The sequence below is a fragment of the Echiichthys vipera genome (assembly GCF_963691815.1).
Source record: "Echiichthys vipera genome assembly, chromosome: 8".
Classification (NCBI taxonomy): Eukaryota; Metazoa; Chordata; class Actinopteri; order Perciformes; family Trachinidae; genus Echiichthys; species Echiichthys vipera.
Genome location: NC_139833.1, coordinates 11,211,312 through 11,230,980, shown reverse-complemented (window position 1 = coordinate 11,230,980; position 19,669 = coordinate 11,211,312). Strand labels below are relative to the sequence as shown.

Genomic DNA, 19,669 nt, shown 5'->3' with positions numbered 1-19,669 from the left:
TCTCTCCCTCCTTCACCTCAGACTAACCCCCCCTCCATCTCCCTCCCGCGGTCCCTGTCTCTCATTCTCTCCTTTATTAGAAGAAGATAGCGCGAATCCTTCATCTCTCCTCCACTAATTCTCTCCGTTATTGTCCCTCTGTTCGGCCCTCCGTGTCTCTGCAGTCCTTCACTTGTGTCCTCCTTTTCTTTTCTCGCCGCGATCCATAATGCTCGCTCTTTCCCTTTTTCTTCTTTCTTTTTTTTAATTCTTTGCTCCGGCCTCCTTCCCCGTCCTTTCCTGTTGTTATGCTTTCTCTAATTCTCTCTTTCCCTCACACATCGCCTCACACAAATGACACATCCCTGTCTTTCCTGCTGTCTTTTCTCCCTCAGACCTCATCCCTCCATCACCATATCTCAACTTCCCCTGCTCTCACCCTCTCTTTCCCTTTCTACCCCGCTGACGTTCTCATATTCAACATTGTCCCTTTTTGCTTTTTCATCATCATAGGCTCATTTTGTCAACTCTATGTCCCCCTCTCATTCCTCACCCCCCTTCATCCTTCCTTCCTTCCTCATCCCTCTCTCTCTCTCTGCCTCCCTCCACCCTGTTCGTTCCCTGGGGAGGTCAGTAATAATGGTAGTGATGGAGTGAGAGAGGGAGGTGCGATTATTGTCTTGTCGGGAGTCAGAGGAATCGATCGGCCCAGAAATATGAGGCGCGAGAAAGAGCCGCTGTGTCAGATACAATAACCACCCGTTCCCGGGGGCTTACACACACACATACACGCACATTTAGACGCACACACTACATACAGACACGTACCCGCATTCGACACCAACATACACATTTATTTGGTTCGACGCAAGTGCAGACACTGACACGCCCGCACACTCGTACCATCTTTCTTTTTCATTAAGGCATTGCACACACATCCCTCTTCTTCTGTGGTGGAGGAGAGTGGCGAGGCAGCCCAATCATCTGCATGCTTTGATCTGAGATAAAGCACAGAAGTAGATCTGTTCTGATCATTCTTCATGCACAGATAAAGGGCAAGGCGAGGAAAATCGCTCACACACCTTTCACTCACGTATCTATAAACAGACATAAACACACACATACAGGCGCACGGCGCACACACACGCTCACACTGAGACCTTTCACTGCTGTTGCCTGGCAACGTGGCCGAGTGTCCAATCCGAGCCGAGAACAGTGGCCAGTGATGTCACAGCTGCTGCTGACCAGCAGGTCTGAGAGAGAGAGAGAGAGAGAGAGAGAGAGAGAGAGAGAGAGAGAGAGAGAGAGAGAGAGAGAGAGAGAGAGAGAGAGAGAGAGAGAGGAGAGAAGAGGAGAAAGTTTGAATCTGAGAAAGAAAAGGGAGAAGGTCGCAGGAACAGAGTGGGATGATAATGAGAGGGTTTGAAAGAAAAGAAGCAGAGCAGGTGAAGTACAGGCTGAGGTGAAAGAGGGGAAGGAGCGCATAGACGATGGTTTCCATACTGAATACACCAATTTTATGTATTTTAATTTAGAGAATACAGAGGCAGTAGCTACACAACAGCCTGCTTTGTCAGAGTAAGTGAACAGTTTGGTCTATATGGCCTCAGTGCTCCTCGAGCCGGCGTTGAAGGCCACCCTACCCTCCTGGTAGACCTTCCGCTCTTGTGTCAGAAGACGAAAAAGAAGAAGAAGAGGTTATGAGATTAGCAAAAGAAAAAGATTTGAGCTTCAACCTTGGTAGCGCCGTGGGAGAGAGCGGTGTCTGTCTAGACAATCCCGGATCCCTATGGGCTGCCAAGATGATATAGAGAGGGGAATGGTGTGAGAGAAGGATGGAGGGGCGGAGGGGCCAGAGGAAAAGGAGCGATTGAGAGGTATTAGGACAAGAGAGGAATAGGTGTTGTAAAGGTGTAGGCGGTATGTGTTTGTGTGTGTGTGAGATGGCGCAGGTCCCATGGCAGCCAACAGTGTGAGTGTGTTTTAGCCCCCGCTGCTTCTCATACAAGACCTCAACCTCTGTAGTCCCCACACTGCTAGACCTACTGTTTATAATCCTCCAACTCCTCATGGGGCTACACCTGCACACACACACACACACACACACACACACACACACACACACACACACACACACACACACACACACACACACACACACACACACACACACACACACACACACACACACACACACACACAAACACACACACCTATACAGTACACTGGATTTTAAATCTCTCACCTTGTAGAATAGAGTCTTGCTGTCGGACTGTGTATAGGACTTGGTGGGTCCATCACCGCGCCGTGCTCTGTCCCCTCTATAAGCAGAGGAATATGATGGATTATATGAATTAGAGCCAGTGTGTGCTCCAGGCCTGAGGCTGCACGAGATATAGGAGGACGGAGCTGTAGAGGGATACTGAACTGGTTTGGAGACCTCTGAATTGTCCCTGCAATGACCCATTATACACACACAGCGTCATCACCCCCAGCTAACATCCTCTCTCCAGTCTTTTTATTCCTGTCCTTCTATCTCTCACCTTCATTCCCACCACTCTTTCCCTTCTCCTTCATCCCCTTCCCTTTTTTTCTTTACTCTTCCCCTTTTTCTCCCTCTTAGTAACCCCCCAACCCTCCCTGCCTCTCCCTCTCTCTGACAGTGGAGTGATTGATGGCGCTCCAGAGGCCTCAGCCTCCCCCATCCTCCTCCCTGGGGTCCCACTATCAGATTCTGTGTGTGTGTGTGTGTTTATTATCTTACCAACATAACTTCTGTTGGAGACCAAAACAGTGTGAACATAACTCATATTCATAATTAAAGCAATATAAACAATTACTTTTTTACTAATACTTTTATTTTTTATTTATTTATTTATTCTATGTTCCAAGTGAATAAAATCACACTTTGTTATGTAGTTTGTGTTAATGTGTCGCCCTCAATTGAGACCATTTGCCGTTGGCCCAGTGTCATGTAAGTGGGGAGGCTGGAGTGTTGCTCGGCCTGGTCTCCATGGTAACCAGGGCTCAGACCTCCTTGGGGCAGGAAGGCCCCCCATGGCCATGAACTGTACAACACACACACACACACACACACACACACACACACACAGCACACTTAGACTCACCAGCTTCCTATTGGACCTACTCCAAGAAATCTGCACACACAGACAAAGACCCTTTGGTGGTTATGTGGGTTGATTGGAGTTTGGACAAAGGTCACGGCCAAAGCCAGGCTGCCCAGACGACCTCTGACCCCCCCTCCCCAACGCGTATCTGTCACTGCCCTTGGACAGGCCGTGCACGCTGTCTGTTCATGTCCTGATGAAGGCCAAAACATTATCTCGAAAATAAATAGATTGATGAAACTGAGGATTTGTCTGCAGCCTTAAGTCTGTTTGGTGCCCAGCCTGCACCTCGAGGTGTCGGACTGTGATACTGGTTGTTTGTTTGATCAGCACCACAAAATAAAAAGAACTGGTGAAGCAAACACTGCTATAGAGCTGTAACTAACAATTAGAGTTATCTGTTAATCTGTCCATTATTTTCTAGATTAATCAATGCACTGAATGTCTATATAATGTCACGAAAGAATCCCAGGGGGCATCCTCAAATTCATTTTGTTATCTGTTATCATGAGGTCAAAACCCAAAGACCCACTGTTTATTTTATGACAAAAAAGCAGCAAACATTCACGTTTGAGTTTAGCATTTTTGTTTGATCGATTATCAAAATAGTCTGCAGTTAATTTTCTGTTGGTCATTGATCGAGAAATCGTCTCAGCTGTAAAACCAGCTATTTACCAAAAAACATTATGCATTTGTTAACAATTTAAGAAAGCTATGTATCCTTGTTTATGTGCAGAGCACTTCTGTACTGACCTCGCTGGCAGCTTCATTAGGAAACGTATACAATCTAATGTGATGCATTTCAACAGCTCTGCTGTAAATTCTGCATTTACAGAGAGATAATAATGTTCAGTTTTGATTGACACTGTCAGAGAGGTCTTCATTTAACTCCATGTTTATTATTGCACTCAAGTACAACATCACCTCCAACCTTTATGGACTCAATAAAAAAGGTTATAATATTTATGACAGGGTCAACAAAGCTTTGTAAAAGTAGAATTCACAGCAGAGCTCTTGTATTGGATTGCATTACATTGTACCTGTTTACCTAATAAAGTGTCTGATGAGTGTTTAGTCACAGAACATCAGTATTTACGTGTTGCCTATTTGAGGACAGACTGAATAGAGATTTGTCCTGTACGGGGCCATATGCACTTCTCAGTGAGTGTCTGTCCAGCAGTACATTGGGCTGTTGTAAATCACCTCATAAAGTATTTATAAGGTTAAACTTGGGAACTCTGCTGCCGTTAGCTTTTGAATTAGTGAACTCAGTCTGAGGGAGAAGGAAGGGGGAGGGCGGGGTGATCAGTGGTCTGCCTGGTCCCCTCTTCCGTAGACGGGAGTTTATTTGTTCATCAGGATTAGAGAATCAAGAGTGCCACCTTGTGGTCACCTCTGCCAACTGTCAGAGCAGCACGTTGGCACTTTAAGATTTTAAAATCTAGGCAGTATTTGTGCTGAAACGTGCTATTCTGCTTCCTCAACATCATTCCCCCACACGAGATTTTCACTTATTTAGCACCTTCGTAGTCTGTTAATCCTTGTGGGCGGCACTGATAGTGGCTCATATCTAGCTTATCTGCAATGTTCCACTTTCATGTCACATCTATCCGTCACATGTGGGGATTGTAGCTTTCTGTGGTGTATCACAGTGTGCAGCCCACAGTGTGGGGTGGTCAGTGGTACAGTGAGTGTTGTGACTGACTTTTTCCTTCCTCTTGGTTGAGAGTGGAGCTGTGGCTGGCAAACTTAGCTGCGTCTGTCTCACATCTTCTCTTGTCTGTGCCGACCTCCCTCTAAAGCCCACCGTACTCCCACTGATCTACTTGGTGAACAACAACCCCACAGTCACATGTGAACAAGGAGAGATGGTCATGACTCATGCTGGACAAAACTAAGCCTACGACAGCTGAGAATTAGAAGAAGAACAGAAGGGGAAACTCTGCTGGGTTGAGTTTTGGATAGGTCTTCAAGGTGCACTGGGTCACATATTGTGCAAATGTATAATACACTCTTCGGTCAGAATGTCAAGCCTGCTGTTCTTCTCCTGCGTGCGTGCGTGAGTGAGTGTTTGTGTGTGAGTAGCTGTTTCCAGCCGCGCCATCACTTTCCGTCGGCACCCGTCATCCCCCTCTTTTTCACCTCGTCTATCTCTACGATCTCATCGCTCACTCACTCTCCCACTCTCTAACCTCTTGCGTGTCCCCCTTTCTTTCTTTCTTTCTTTTTCTTTTGTCTTGTATTTTTCTCTCCTCTGTGTTGAGTTCCTACTCTTTTGAGGCTTACTTCCTGTTGTGTTGCAGGATGTGGGGAGGAGGTGGGGCTTGGTGGAGAGGGAGGGGGGTGTAGACTAGAGAGAGAGTAATTCTCTCAACCATATGATTTAATACACTCCTCCTTTTTTGGTTTGAGAGAGAGGGGGAGAGTAAGAGTTTTTCTTTACGTAGAGCGCACCTACACTCTCACACAGGCAGATATGACCAAGACAGCAGCTATAGCAGCAAAGGACTTCATCAGTATGTGGTTGCCAGGTGAGTGACTGGATGTGCAGCCCTCTCTCTGCTGGCCTTCATTTACCAAGACCAATTAAGCTTTACGTGAGTGAGAGGGCACTGCGTGTGTGCGTGCCTGTGTGTGTGTGCGTGTGTGTGTGTGTGTGTGTGTTTGAGAGAGAGAGAGTGAAAGATAACTGTGTCTACACTGTTGATTAATGCCATTGGGTCTAACAAGCTCCGCTAATTAGAGAACATCAAACAGCGAGAGGTGGTATGAAGAGAAAGATGTGCTGAGGGATGGAGGGTTGGAGGGATAGAGGGTTGGAGGGATGGAGGGACGCCTGTCGCAGCCAGAGGGAAAGGTCAGACACCTTGCCAGCCCTGAGCATGCCTGTGTGTGTGTGTGTGTGTGTGTGTGTGTGTGTGTGTGTGTGTGTGTGTGTGTGTGTGTGTGTGTGTGTGTGTGTGTGTGTGTGTGTGTGTGTGTGTGTGTGTGTGTGTGTGTGTGTGTGAGTGCGTGTGTGTCTGGATATTGAATGCCAAAAAAACTGGTGGAAAATACAGTAAAACGTTTTCTTAAAATTTATTCTTGAAACGTGGTGGTAAAGAAAAAATAGCGTTGCTGCCGTTATTTTGGGGGATCATTTTTTATTTGTCAGCATAAAACACCTTTTTTTTATTGTGCGGTAGTGTTACATTTGTGTTCAGGTTATAGATATTTAGCTGATACGGTATCTTCCTGTGCAACTTTGAAAACCAGTGTTAACTTTCTATGTGTGTGTGTGAGTGTGTGTGTGAGTGTGTGAGGGTGTGTGTGTGTGTGTGTGTGTGTGTTGGAGGTGTGGGGGGGGGGGGGGGGTTTGCACTGATTTTTGTTTTTCCCATTTTCTAAAATTCAAATGTACACCAATTAATTGAAAACACCTTTTAAAGCACTCAAAGGTTCTTGTTTTAACAAAAGCACAGATAATCAAAAGAGGAAATAAAATAGCGGACTTGCTCTGTGTTTAAAAATTGATGAAAACAAAGCAGAAGAACGTGACTCTTGTTGCTCCTCGGCCTTGTTTTGGTGGTCAGACACAGACAGCGATTTTCAGAAAAAAGCAGCAGGTCGATAGCTGAGTCACCAATTACCAGAAATCAATGTTTCAATGTCAATTAGGTCATATGTTACTGTCGCTGATGTCCTGATATGATATCTTAAAAAGTTACATTTATCAAGAAGTGAGTCATGTGTTAAAAATCACATCTTCACCTGATGTGGTCACTGATTTGACCTTCGGTAAGTTACTCGGGACGACACATCCTGAGCACCCAACCAGAATACACGACTTTTGATCTCAATGCAAATAATACAAAGGACCGCAACAGGAAATTACTGTAATAGGTTTGAAGGTTACAAAATGTCAGGAATATATAGTGATTCATTTTGCTTAGTTAAAAAAATAATGATGCATTTGATTAAAGAGTTCTGCAGTTTTGCTAATTTATGCCAGAATTAAAGGTGAGCAGATTTTTAATTAAAGGTAAGGTTACAATATATCGTGTGCATTTACAACCTCACACATCTGCTCAAAGTGTATAACGCAAAAAGGGAAAAATATATTTACTTTCATTGAAAGATTAAAATAATTCTACAAAAAATTAATTCCGTGTGCATTTAATAAGGTGCTTTGTGAGTTAATATTTGGCATTTTATGTCATTGTTCATTTTTGTGTAGTTGATAATACAGACATATATTTAACACCAATAAAACAACCAACAATATCAGCACACAGACTTTAATGATGCTGCTGTGACATGTCAAGTTTTCCTCTAGCTTCTTAGTGTATTGTTATATATTCATCTTCAGTTCCTTGCTTTATTCTCAAACGCTTAAATGCTTATTTTATTCTCAGATTTTTCTCATCAGTTTATGATTTAATCCTCATCTAGATGTGCAAGTCTTTGAAGCTCAATTTTAAATGGAATATGTTCCTTCGCAATCAAAATCGGCATATAGCACATCAAGTTTTTGAAATCCCTAGTTAGGTGTGATGACTCCAGCTGTTCTCCGCCCCTTTTGGCGTTGGGGTTGTGTCCTGTGGGGTGAGGGGTGAGGGGCTGTTGCAGCCGAGTTTCATCTCGGCCAAAATACCCAGAGGAGAATAACAGAAACAGTCCAGACTGAGCACAGACACTGTTGTTCCTTGTTCCTTTTCTATTGCATCATTTATTCATGACACAGAATTATACGGCATTAAATTAGCTCTGTTTAAGATACAGTGGGTATGGTGCACCTCTCTGGTCTCACTGGGTCAAAGATAAACCCTGAGCTTTGCTGAAAGATTAACCAAACAGCTTAATGAGAAACGAAATAGACCTTGTGCTTTGAAAAATGCCTCCACTTTACACTAACTTTCTACCACAAAGATGAACAAGGAGACACTGTTTAGAAATGCTGCCTCTTTATAACCTTCCGAACATGTAACTCTGCTCCGTGTCAAGCAGCTTGAGTTGTGTGTTTGCGTGTGTGCAGTAATGTGTTGTAAAAGAGAGGGGAGGTTTTCAAAAGATAGAGTGAAAGAGAGAGGGAGCGCGGGCTAATATTAATAGCCTCGCTGACAGTAAGTGTTGGGTTTAGCACTCTGCGTTCAACCCGGTACAAGGGGAAGTCGGGAGGGGAAGTGAGAAAAAGACACAGCATCTTGATATACTGTCCCACTACTGTATTACTGACCACATTATCCACCATGCTACTGTCTGTAGGCCATTTTGAACCATGAATCAATACACACCTTCCCCGGGTGTCCTGCGAGCGGGCAGTACAGTAGAGGCAGCACTTTGGGTACTTCACATTACAGCTTTTTTATGAGCTGGACAATCATTTTATGTGGTGGATTTGTCTTTTGTAGCGTACACTGCACATATTGCTGATTGGAGCTCGTGATAGCCCAGTGCAGTGACACAAATGTATATTTTAGTTTTGCATTACAGCTTGTTTAAGTTTTAAATGTGTGCATCTTGAGGGGACCTTACATTTTCAGCAGAGACTGAGCACGAGTGGACAGTTTTTTTTTTTTTTCTCTAATAACAGTGGTTGAAGAAGTACTCAGATATTTTACTTCAGTAAAAGTAGCAATACAACAGTGTAGAAATACTCTGTTACAAGTACATGTAATGCATTCAAAATCTTACTTAAGTGCAACAGTGTTAGCATCAACGTGTACTTAAAGTACCAAACATGGATGAACCTTTTTAAAACAAAATATTTTATATAATTAGATTATAAGTTCTGATGCATTCATGTGTTTTATCACTTTAATGTTGAAGCTGATGAAGGTGGAGCCCATTTAGATTTCTTTATATACTTCTGTGTAGTTTGATCTATAATACATCATAATTCATGAGTTGGTTTATATTTCGAATAAATAATCTGAATTTGTGAAGTAACTAGTAACTTAAGTTATGGAAAAAAATGTACAGAATTTACCTCTGAGATGCATCGGAGTAGAAGTATAAAGTCGCATAAAATAGAAATACTCAAGTTACTCAGAAATCGATTTAAGTACAGTACTTGAGTACTTAGTTACTTTCCACCACTAATAGCCAGGATGCCATAAAAAGCTCAAACAGCAGCCACATGTAATGTGGGAATAACCACAAATCCATTCTAATAATAGATTAACCAGATCGACACAGTTGCTGACCAAATTAGCTTTTTGCAGAAGTCCGTTTATTTGAGGGAAATCCTGTGGTCAGTGTGTGTCCTGACCCCAAGTAATAACCAGTGTGGCGGCAGACTGGAGCTTTTCTAGCTGATCGCCACTTCCCCCTTCCTCTAAAGATGCTGCATGCGTGTCCACTGTCACATTTTTGTGAGGCTGAATGTGCATTTGATCACGGAGCAGCTCATTTTAGCAGCTCACTGTCTTTATAATGATCGCACTGGACTGATGGTTTGTTTAAAAAGTGGCATCGGGTCAGCGGTGGTCAGTGGAGCAGTCGTCTGCTCCGTGTGTCACTGCTGCCCTCCGATGGTGAAAACCATGTTTGACCACATGCTTGATGGCATTGCAGGAAGCCAGATGAAAGAATTTTCTGTAATTGAGTGTACAATGTGCCACAGTTTCAGAGCTCACTCATCTGCAGCATGAGAAACAACAGGATGAAAAGACGAGAGGAAGGGGTGAAAGAGGAGAGAGAAAAGGGAGGAGGGAGACTGAGAGTTTATTATGCAGGTGGCAGATATAATTAGTTGGTCGTTGGGCAGATTTGCATGTTTTCACAAAAGGGAAGTAGCTGTGCTAGTGTGTGTGTGTGTGTGTGTGTGTGTGTGTGTGTGTGTGTGTGTGTGTGTGTGTGTGTGTGTGTGTGTGTGTGTGTGTGTGTGTGTGTGTGTGTGCGTGTCAGAGAGAGAGAGAGAGAAAAAAAAGGTTTCAAATGGACACAACATAAAATTTCCTTTCAATCTCTGGTTTCAAACAGATAAAAAAAATGGTAGTGACATGAAACCATCGGATGATTAATAAAACAAAACTACTACACAAACATACGACGCATACAGATTTTTAAACCACACACAAAACCACATGTATTCTCTCAAAACTCTCCTCAGATCATCCTCATTCCCATCTCTCCCTCTGCTGCCGAACGCTCCACTTCTTTTGTAATAAATAGATTAAAATACTTCAATATATTTGCCCCCCCTTCACTGCTGTTGCCATGGGGACTGTCCCAAAACTGTATCAACCAGGAAGTGATGTGGCTGTAATGAATGACACACAACATGAGACATTTTTAGCGCCAAGGTGCTCCCACGTAAACACCTCATGTTAAATTTAGAACAAGCAAACACTCTGAGGTCAGCCTACTCTTTTTTTGAGCTGCTAATTGGAAAGAATGAATGAATGTGGGCTGGATTCAACTTGTGAATGATTCAGCCACAGTGTTTGGTGTACAGTGTGTAGGCCTCGTCTGTGACCTGGAAACCCTGTAACCTATCTAAAATCAACGCCCTGGCCATCATCTTTCCCCTTTCGTCATTGAGATTCTGATCGCCTGCTTCGTGAAGGCTTTCTGCTTCTGTCGGCATTTTGTTTTTCCTCCCTCTGACATAGATTTAAGAATCAACCTTGCTGACTTATTTATCTGTGTGTCTTCCTGTTACAGATATCAGGATGTCAAAGCCAATGGAGGTCGAGAAAGTAGGGGCCGACTCACCGATGGAGGGCATAGGTAAGATGTGCTGGCAGCAGCTATACAATGTTTATGTTTAGATATCGTATCTAAAAAGTAAGTACATACATGAGACCGTATACCGCAGTCGTCTGTTCGTCTGTTTGTTCTCAAACATAATCAATCTCTCACTTTTTCCTTTCCCTCCTACGCAGATTCAGAGCGGAATGGACCTGAATCAAATCACCAGGTGCGTCTGACTCCTATGATCGCAACGGTTTATCTCCCACCTCTTTCACCTACATAATAAATGCAAAAAAAAGGGCGATTAGAGCGCAGATAGTCAGATAGTTTTACGGTTGTTTTTTTCCATTATCGACGATTTTGTCAATCCTTTTTCATTTACTCATCCTTTTTCATTTAATCCTGTAGTCTGTACATCTGAAATAATGAAGATACAGTTTCGCAGAAGTGGAGGCTCTCATCTTTAATCGCTTGCATTGTTCGATTAACACTACAAAATACAAACAATTGTCAATGAAATAAAACAGATGGTAGCAGCAAATCCTCACATTAGAGATGTTCGAAGCAGGGAGTGTTTGGCACTTTTGCTTGATAAATGCATAAAACCATTAACAAAATATCAAAATAAATAAATAAATCTGTTGATTAATCAACTATTTATCTACTATCTGAATCTAACTAAAAAATAATAAGAAATGAGATAGAATGATTTTGTAATGTTTCGTCTCTTCCAGGCTCAGTCAATGAAAGTCAATCCCTATCCCCTTTCATCAACCCTGAGCATCAGTAAGGTGAGTGTGTGAGTGTGTGTGTGTGTGGGTGTGTGTCCATCCCTGTTGCTGAACTGCCTGTGCATGTCTGTGCATATGTCTGGGCTTATGTTTGTGCATCTTTTGTGTTTTAACCTCCCACAATAGGTTTATTGACAGTATAGCTGCCTCAGCTTTGTTCTCATTTCTGCGCATTCAATTGTTCTTTTGTCACGTTCAACGTTGAGGTTCATAATGTGTCGACTCTCCGCCCAACTTAAACTTAAACCAACTGCCTGAGAGCATATGATGGCACTCTCCCTTCACAAAGTGCATTGAGAATTATAATGAATACTTAAGCTTTCACCAAAAGCTGAAATAGTCCTCATTTGCATAACATGGCAGATATGCAAATCAGTACGCTAGAAGACACCCCCCCCCCCCTTTCCAGTTCAAACATGCCTGATCCTGGGAGGAAAAATCATCCCTTTGTGAAGTTAAAGAGACACTCTCATTGCCTGAGTCAGAAGGACTAGAGGACACATTTCTTATCAGTTTACTGATTATGAGCATTAATCTGAAAATACTCCCAGAATCAAATTAATCAGCATTATATCATGATCTTGAATAGCCAGGTAAGTTAAATGTTTTTCGAATTAGCCTTTTTGACCAAATTCTGCGAAGTTCTGTCTCATGTTTTTGATAGACTCTATTTTTCTATTACGTCTCTTTTAACAGTTACCCGTGACTACTTTTGTTGGAAAGGAGAAGTGTAGTTAATGTTTTCAGCAATGAGATAAAAGGGATGTCCTGGAGGCAAAAGATTTATGTTCTGGATACATGTATGTTTTTTAAATTGATGTTCATTTACAAGTGCTGCTCTGTGTTCTGTCTTCCACACAGAATAAGATGGAGGAGTGTGGTGAGATGTCCCCGGCCCTTCCTCTCTCTCACGGCCCGACCCCCTCACAGACGGCCCTGCAACACACACAGCTCATGCTGACCGGCTCCCAAATAGCAGGGGTGAGACAGAATTATAATAAATGCACACAGACACACACTTTGCTTTGCTTTTACCCTGCTTGCTTCTCTTGTGCTGCTTTTTGAACTCTTTGTTTCCTTCTTTTTCCTGCCTCTGTCCATTTCCTTCTTTTCTACTTTATTTCAATCCTCTCCTCTCCTCTCCTCTCCTCTCCTCTCCTCTCCTCTCCTCTCCTCTCCTCTCCTCTCCTCTTCTCTTCTCTTATCTCCTCCCCTCTCCTCTTTCTCTTCGCCAGTTGACAGCTCTGTTGCCAGCGCAGCAGCAGCTGTTGCTGCAGCAGGCTCAGGCGCAGCTCCTGGCTGCAGCTGTGCAGCAGTCCAGTGCAGCCCACGCCGCTCATGCTGCCCATGCAGCCGCCCAAGCCAATCAGCAAGCTCAGGCAGCCGCAGCAGCAAATCAGCAAGCCCAGCAGCAGCAGCAGGCGGGACAAACAGGGCAGCCGTCCCAGTCGCAATCCCAGGGACAGGGACAGAGCACACAGGAACAGACAGTCCAAAGTGTCCCTGTCCCACCTCCTCCGCCCCAGCTCACCCTCTCCCAGCCAATCCAGCTCACCGCCCAGGTACTGACTGCCAATCAAAGCCACTTCCTGGTGAGCGGCTTGATTGAGGAACCAGTATTCAGCCATGGAACAATTCTTTCTTCATGTCTATTGTATTTCTCATGATTCACAGATTCCACCTTGCACGAATGAACACATTTTCCATTTCTCCTCCTACTTCTTTGTTTTATGTACATTTAAATCTGCTCCCGTCCTCAGATGGAGATAAATAACATACTAACACATTTGATGTGTGATTGAGCCCTCTGTCTGTCTCTTATAAAGTCATGTATCCTTAATCTCTCTCTGATCTGTCCGTTCTCTCTTGATTGAACAGGACATCCAGCAGTTGCTGCAGCTTCAGCAGTTGGTGTTGGTGCCCGGCCACTCGCTCCCATCTCCTGCCCAGTTCCTCCTCCCACAGGCACAGCAGGGCCAGCAAGGTGGGCTCACTGGGATAGTTTTTTGTGTGTTTTTGATAGACATAAGTTGGGGATTTTAACATAAAATATGCTTTCTTTGTCATTATTATAATTGATAACATGCATCTTCTTTTTTTCTCAGGACTCCTATCGACACCAAATCTCATTTCGCTACCTCAGCAAAACCAAGGGAGCCTGCTGTCTGCTTCAACTAGAATGGGACTCCAAGCACAGGTATGAGGAAACGTTCACGCTTTACTCAGTGGAAATGGAAAGCAGCCTCTGCACCAGTGATCCACAAACACACTTCTTCTGTCTCTCCCTCTCGTTCTCACTTTCATTCCTCTAACGTCATACCTGCCACAGCGAGATAAGTGTGTGGAGGGTGTCACCACGGTGCCCTCAGTGACCTCTCACCCCGAGGAGCCCAGTGACCTGGAGGAGCTGGAGCAGTTTGCCCGCACTTTCAAACAGAGACGCATCAAACTGGGCTTCACACAGGTAGAGAGAGAGACACCTGCTGTGTATGTGTGCATGTGCAGGTTACATTAGCAGTTTCTTGATGCATTTGACTGTGCTTCTTTTATCCCACCACCAGGGAGACGTAGGTTTGGCCATGGGGAAGCTGTATGGCAACGACTTCAGTCAGACCACAATTTCCCGCTTTGAAGCCCTCAACCTGAGCTTTAAGAACATGTGCAAGCTGAAGCCACTGCTGGAGAAGTGGCTCAATGATGCAGGTGAGCTTTTGTCAAACTGTCCTTTATAATTAGACAATACGTGTTTAAAGTATGTGCTTATAGAGCATGACAGTTATATGAGTCTGACTAGTCTGTTTTTATGTTTGCTGTCATTCATCAGAGACCATGTCCACAGACTGTACCCTGCCCAGCCCCAGCTCCCTGTCCTCTCCCTCCATGGGCTTTGACGGGGTTCCTGGTCGCCGCAGAAAGAAGAGAACCAGCATCGAGACGAATGTCCGCGTGGCCCTGGAACGCGCATTCATGACGGTAAGATAATTAACCTTATTAAAGGCTGAGTGAAGATTATTGATAATGTAAAAAAGGTGTTTCGTGAAATTTTAAAGCATCATCTAAATACTGGACAGTTGTTTTTTGTTAAGTCATTATTTTCCCGCCGAGCTTTTAAATGTCATATTCTGCTCTCGTTTTATGTCTCGGCATTTTTAACGTTCCGCGTCATGCGGCCGAAATATAACACTGCTGAAATGATCTGAATCTCCTTCCTTGGTGCAGAACCAGAAGCCTACCTCAGAAGAGATCCTGCTGATCGCAGAGCAGCTCAACATGGAGAAGGAGGTGATCCGGGTCTGGTTCTGCAACCGCCGGCAGAAAGAGAAACGCATCAATCCCTCCAGTGCCACCCCTCCCCTGCCCAGCCAGCCCCCAACTGCCCCACCAACGCACAAACCACCCTGCTACAGCCCTCACATGGTAAATATCAAACCTCGACATCACTGTTACACTTTGTGTTTGAATGAGTATTTAGTAATAAACCTATCCCTTTTTTTTTTTAGCCGTCTGTAGTTTCAGAAACCTGAGTCTGTCTTTCTTTCTTCCTCCCAGATGTCCAGCCAGCTGTCGCAGGCCGTGACCAGTCTCAGCACAACGGTGACCACCATGTCTCCCGTCTGCCCCCTGACTTCCAGCCTCACCTCCAGCCACCCCTCTCTCAGCTCCGCTCCCTCCCCGGTGACTCCTCCTCCCCGCAGCACGGCCAGCCCAGCCACTCCCAGCCACAGCACACTCAACCTAAACACAGGGTAAGAGACCTTCACAATGCGCCAGGGATTCCCCCCAGTACTGATGTGACAGCACGTACTGCCAGGGCAAATTTGGGTTTTTATAGGATCAGTTCACTCAATATTTTCCACTTAGCTTTTGGGATATCTAGCCAGTCAGGTAGATTTTTTAAAATATTTCTTCTTAGCAATTTGTGGGGCTGACTCTTTAAATACAAGGTGTTTCTTTTAAAGTAGGATTTATCTGGATTGTAATAATTTTTATGCTCAAAACTGAATACATTTAAGCAAAATTATTTCAGTGTCATTAAATACAACCACACATTTCTATAAACATGCTGCACTGCAACATCCTCGCTTTACCTGCAGTTTGTAGTTAAATGGTCGATACTGTACAGACTAGAGATGTTCCGACACCTGAACTTGCAAATTAGTCGATGAGTACAGATCCAATACAAGTAAAAAAGACTACTTTTAACAGCTGTTTACTACTAACCCTATATGGATGTGAAATGATTGCTATCATTGATGTATGAACCTGACATAGAACTTGCTTTTACCCAGTTTGACAGTAAGTCATAACGTAAAAAGAACATAAATAAACTACTATTATGGTATCAGATCAGTGCATAGACTGATACCAGAATTTAAGGCAGTATCAAAGACATTTCCAATATTGCTATAAGAATCAGAATTACTCTAGTACAAACACACAGTGATTGTTCATGCACACACACTGATATCCCAACATGCCATTGGGAGTCACTGCTTCCCCTGTGCTGCAGTGTACTCTAACCCTGTGTGTGTTTGTGTGTGTGGTTCTTGTGTCCACAGCTTATGGCGTATGGGTAAAAAGAACGGTGACGTGTCTAACTACATCACCGATTTTGCTGCAAACTTGAGGTGAATGCGACCGTGACACTAGCATACGCAGACGATACTGTACAATACACTTGTGTTTGGTGCAGAATGCCGTGTTCCTGTATTGAATCTTGTGGTTTTGGTGTTTTATAACATTTTCCAAAATGTTGTTTCTTTCTGCATCTCTAACCTCTTGTTCATCTGCACAGCCAAACTACTGCTCTTTATATACGCAGGGCTGAATTTGCACTCTGCTTGTCCTTGCTGCTAAACCTGCTTGTATTTTCTAACCTTTTCTCCTCTACCTGTCTGTGTTGGTATAAATGCTCGCACATGTACGGTGCTGCTTGTGTGTGTGTGTGTGTGTGTGACACAACAGGAACACTGTGATGGGAGTTAACACAGGGATGAACCAAGCCCTCCTCGGTAACAATCCCCTGGCCACTATCCAAGGTGTGTGTTTGAGAGAAAGAGAGAGACGCTGAAATGGGTTTATTTCTGGAGAGTGAAAAAAAGAGAAAGCTTAGCATCCGCAGGGATGATAAACAGAATATAATTTAGAGGCCAGGGCTGAGGTAGTGTACTTTATTATTTCAATTCTGGGAAAATGTTAGGGTCACAGAATACATAGAAACTCATAGAGAAGAGTTTTAATGTCCTGGCAATACATTCTCCTCCTCTCAAACACGTCCACAAACATTACACTCCTACACATTCATGCTCAAACTCAGAGACATACTGCGCACGACACAACCCCTCTCACACGCCTTCCTACACTTGAGAAGGACACAAGAATAGCACAAGAAAAAAAAGTGAACTGTTCTGCAGAACTGACCGCCGAACAGCGTCAGCACAGCTAATTTTTAATCATACTAGGTGGTGCGAAGATGAGAAGGGATAGAGAGATGTATTAAAAACAGAAGTGTGATGATGAGTAATACAGTTATGCATGGTAGGTGAGTCTAATCGCGCTGGTAGATGACAGACTGGAGACGCGGATGAATAGGCAGCCCAAGGTATTTGCTCGTCCACAGTATGAAGCAGCTGAGGCAGAGAGAGTTGTAGAGAAGGACTTATTTCTCATATGTTGCCATCAACCTCCATGACTCCATCCCATCAAGTGTGTGCGTGTGAGCGACTATTATCACGTTATTGTGAGGGCTAAGTTTGTGTTTGTGTGTGTCTGTGCTGTCTCGCTCATCTTTAGCCTTTCATCTCTTCATTCCATCACTGGTCAAATGTGAAATTCACCGTAACACATCTGAACACAGATGAAAACGCTGTCCTTGGGGATGTTTCTTGCATTTCATTTAGGCTATTTTTTTTTCTTTAAACATCAGGCCCTCAGAGTCACAAAGCAAGAGCTACATCTTGGAGTCACTATTTCACACCACTTTGAACACTTATACACCGAGAGATCGATCACTGAGGAGGCAGAAATAAGCATTTCTTCACCAAAAGTAGCCTCAATAATGCAGCACAAGACATTTTGAGGTGTATGGGTGCTTAATGCTGTTGCTATGCAATCTCAAACATCATAAAGTTCTTTTCACATGTAGGATTTTGTGCAAGAAAGAAGCGCTGTTCACAGCTACGGCCTCATCGACCTTGTTTCCATAGCAACAGACCACTTGTGTAAGCTTACCTGTTGCTGTGCTGTATCCGAACAGATTATCTTGCTACAGAGATTAGACAATATTCAGTTTTTCTCTATTGTCACATTGCAGTTGAAATTGAGTTGTTGTTGTTTTATTTTTAAAGTTAAAGCAAAGTTCTCCCTCAAATAATCCCCCCTAAAAAAACAGACAGGTGCACTTTTTTAGAGGCAAAACGCAACCTGAGCACCTTGTTGCCGCTCCCTGGGCTCTCCATTTCAAAGAGTTGACGGTTATCTCCACCTACTTCTGTTGAAAGCAACAGGTTCAGGCAACTTCTGTGGCTTGGCTGTCTACTGTAGGAAATAATTAACTTGAGTGGTGGTAGATGAATAGACTGTTGAAGACAGCTGATTGATCGAAAAATATAACTGAAACATTTTACAGCAAACAACGACAACTTCAAAGGCGCAGTATATTAATTATTAATGACTTTTTGAGGAGCATGAAGGTAGAGGAGTTGGGTTTTAAACTAAAAATTAACTTGAAAAGGAGGAATACCCATTGCCAAGAATATTATAATGAATAATATAGAAAAACAAAAATTAAAATAAAGTTGATGCTGAAATACTGTGAAGTGCAATATTCCTTCAATCTTTTTCTTTTTCTCTCCCGCTCCTTCAGCCCTAGCAGCCAGTGGTGGCCAGCTGCCTCTTTCCAGTCTTGAGGGGGCCGCTAAGATGCTGCTTGGGGCCTCTGGGGGCCAGGGCGGGTGCCTCCCCTCCTCCCTCTTCCTCAACCACCCCGCCCTCCTCCACATGGGCCAGAACCCCGGTGTTGGACTGATCAGCGCCGCCGTAGCCAAAGCCTCCCAGGCCTCCCCCTTCCCCTCGGCCAGCAGCATCAGCCCCACCCTTTGCTCCCCCTCCCCCTGCTCCAGCCCCGCCTCTTCCTGCTCCTCCAGCGAAATGGCACACAGCCCGCCCTCTCTGGGCGGGGCCAAGATTGAGTGACCGCGCCAAGGGCCAATCAGAGAGGAGGAGGAAGGAGGAAACGAGAACCTCGCCTTTCACACCAAAGCTATCTCTTTCTCTCTCTTGCGCTCTTCTTCCGTTAATTTTTTCGCAATGGTTCTCTCTCTCTTTCTCTCCCAGTCTTTCGATGCCAAAAATACACAGAATGAAAGAGGAGAGAGGGAGGGAAAGAAGTGAAAGAGGGGAGAAGGGGGGGAAAGGGGAAGATTGATACCAAAAATCTTTATCTATCCAAACAGATGGAGAGGAGGCAACGTGGGACCTTTTTGTCAATAACACGTTCTATCGACACGGCACCTCACCACTCTTTCTCTCTTAAGGAAAACAAACCAATGACTCTTTAACAAAGAGGCAGAAGAGACGGCCGAGAAGCAAGTCGAAGTGCATAAACCAAAAATGACGAAAGATAACTTTACTATGTGACAAAGGAATGGCGGCAAGGACAAAAGAAAATGGAGAGGAGGAGTGCGCTTACGTTTTCCCGTTTTTTTATCATTTCGAAAAGCTGCGGGTCTGAAGGAAGAGGAGTAGGGAGGATGAGTTTAAACCAAAAATTTACCTGAGGAGGAGTCGGAGGAGGAATACTCAATGACAAAAGAAAAAAAAAACGACAACCATACCAAAATCCCAAATACCAAAAACCAAAAATACGGAGAGAAAAGCTTTATTCAAAGGACGTGTAAATACTGAAGCTATCCAGGACCAGGACTCTACTGCTACTCTCTCTCTCTCTCACACACACACACACACACACACACATAAACACACATACACACACACACACCAAGAGCCAATCCATCCTACCATCGACTCATCCTGTCTGTCAGCTCATGTGTCTCTTATAGGTTTTCATGCTAGATATATTGAATAGTTTTGTAA

At 44.0% G+C, this 19,669-nt stretch overlaps 1 protein-coding gene across 1 annotated transcript in view; it reads left to right on the top strand.

Moving 5' to 3' along the window:
* The window catches only part of pou2f2b (POU class 2 homeobox 2b), a gene marked incomplete at both ends in the record, with an annotated part of 37,479 nt that extends 18,710 nt beyond the window's left edge, over positions 1-18,769 (top strand). Inside the window, 15 exons of the mRNA XM_083917988.1 lie at positions 10,755-10,820; positions 10,976-11,010; positions 11,519-11,575; positions 12,437-12,556; positions 12,811-13,137; positions 13,454-13,559; positions 13,681-13,772; positions 13,905-14,039; positions 14,137-14,278; positions 14,400-14,548; positions 14,795-14,992; positions 15,125-15,321; positions 16,135-16,203; positions 16,541-16,614; positions 18,441-18,769. Of these exons, the coding sequence (XP_083774114.1) occupies positions 10,755-10,820; positions 10,976-11,010; positions 11,519-11,575; positions 12,437-12,556; positions 12,811-13,137; positions 13,454-13,559; positions 13,681-13,772; positions 13,905-14,039; positions 14,137-14,278; positions 14,400-14,548; positions 14,795-14,992; positions 15,125-15,321; positions 16,135-16,203; positions 16,541-16,614; positions 18,441-18,769 (2,096 nt within the window). The remainder of the gene's footprint in view (positions 1-10,754; positions 10,821-10,975; positions 11,011-11,518; positions 11,576-12,436; positions 12,557-12,810; positions 13,138-13,453; positions 13,560-13,680; positions 13,773-13,904; positions 14,040-14,136; positions 14,279-14,399; positions 14,549-14,794; positions 14,993-15,124; positions 15,322-16,134; positions 16,204-16,540; positions 16,615-18,440) is intronic.
* Between the last annotated feature and the right edge of the window lie 900 nt (positions 18,770-19,669).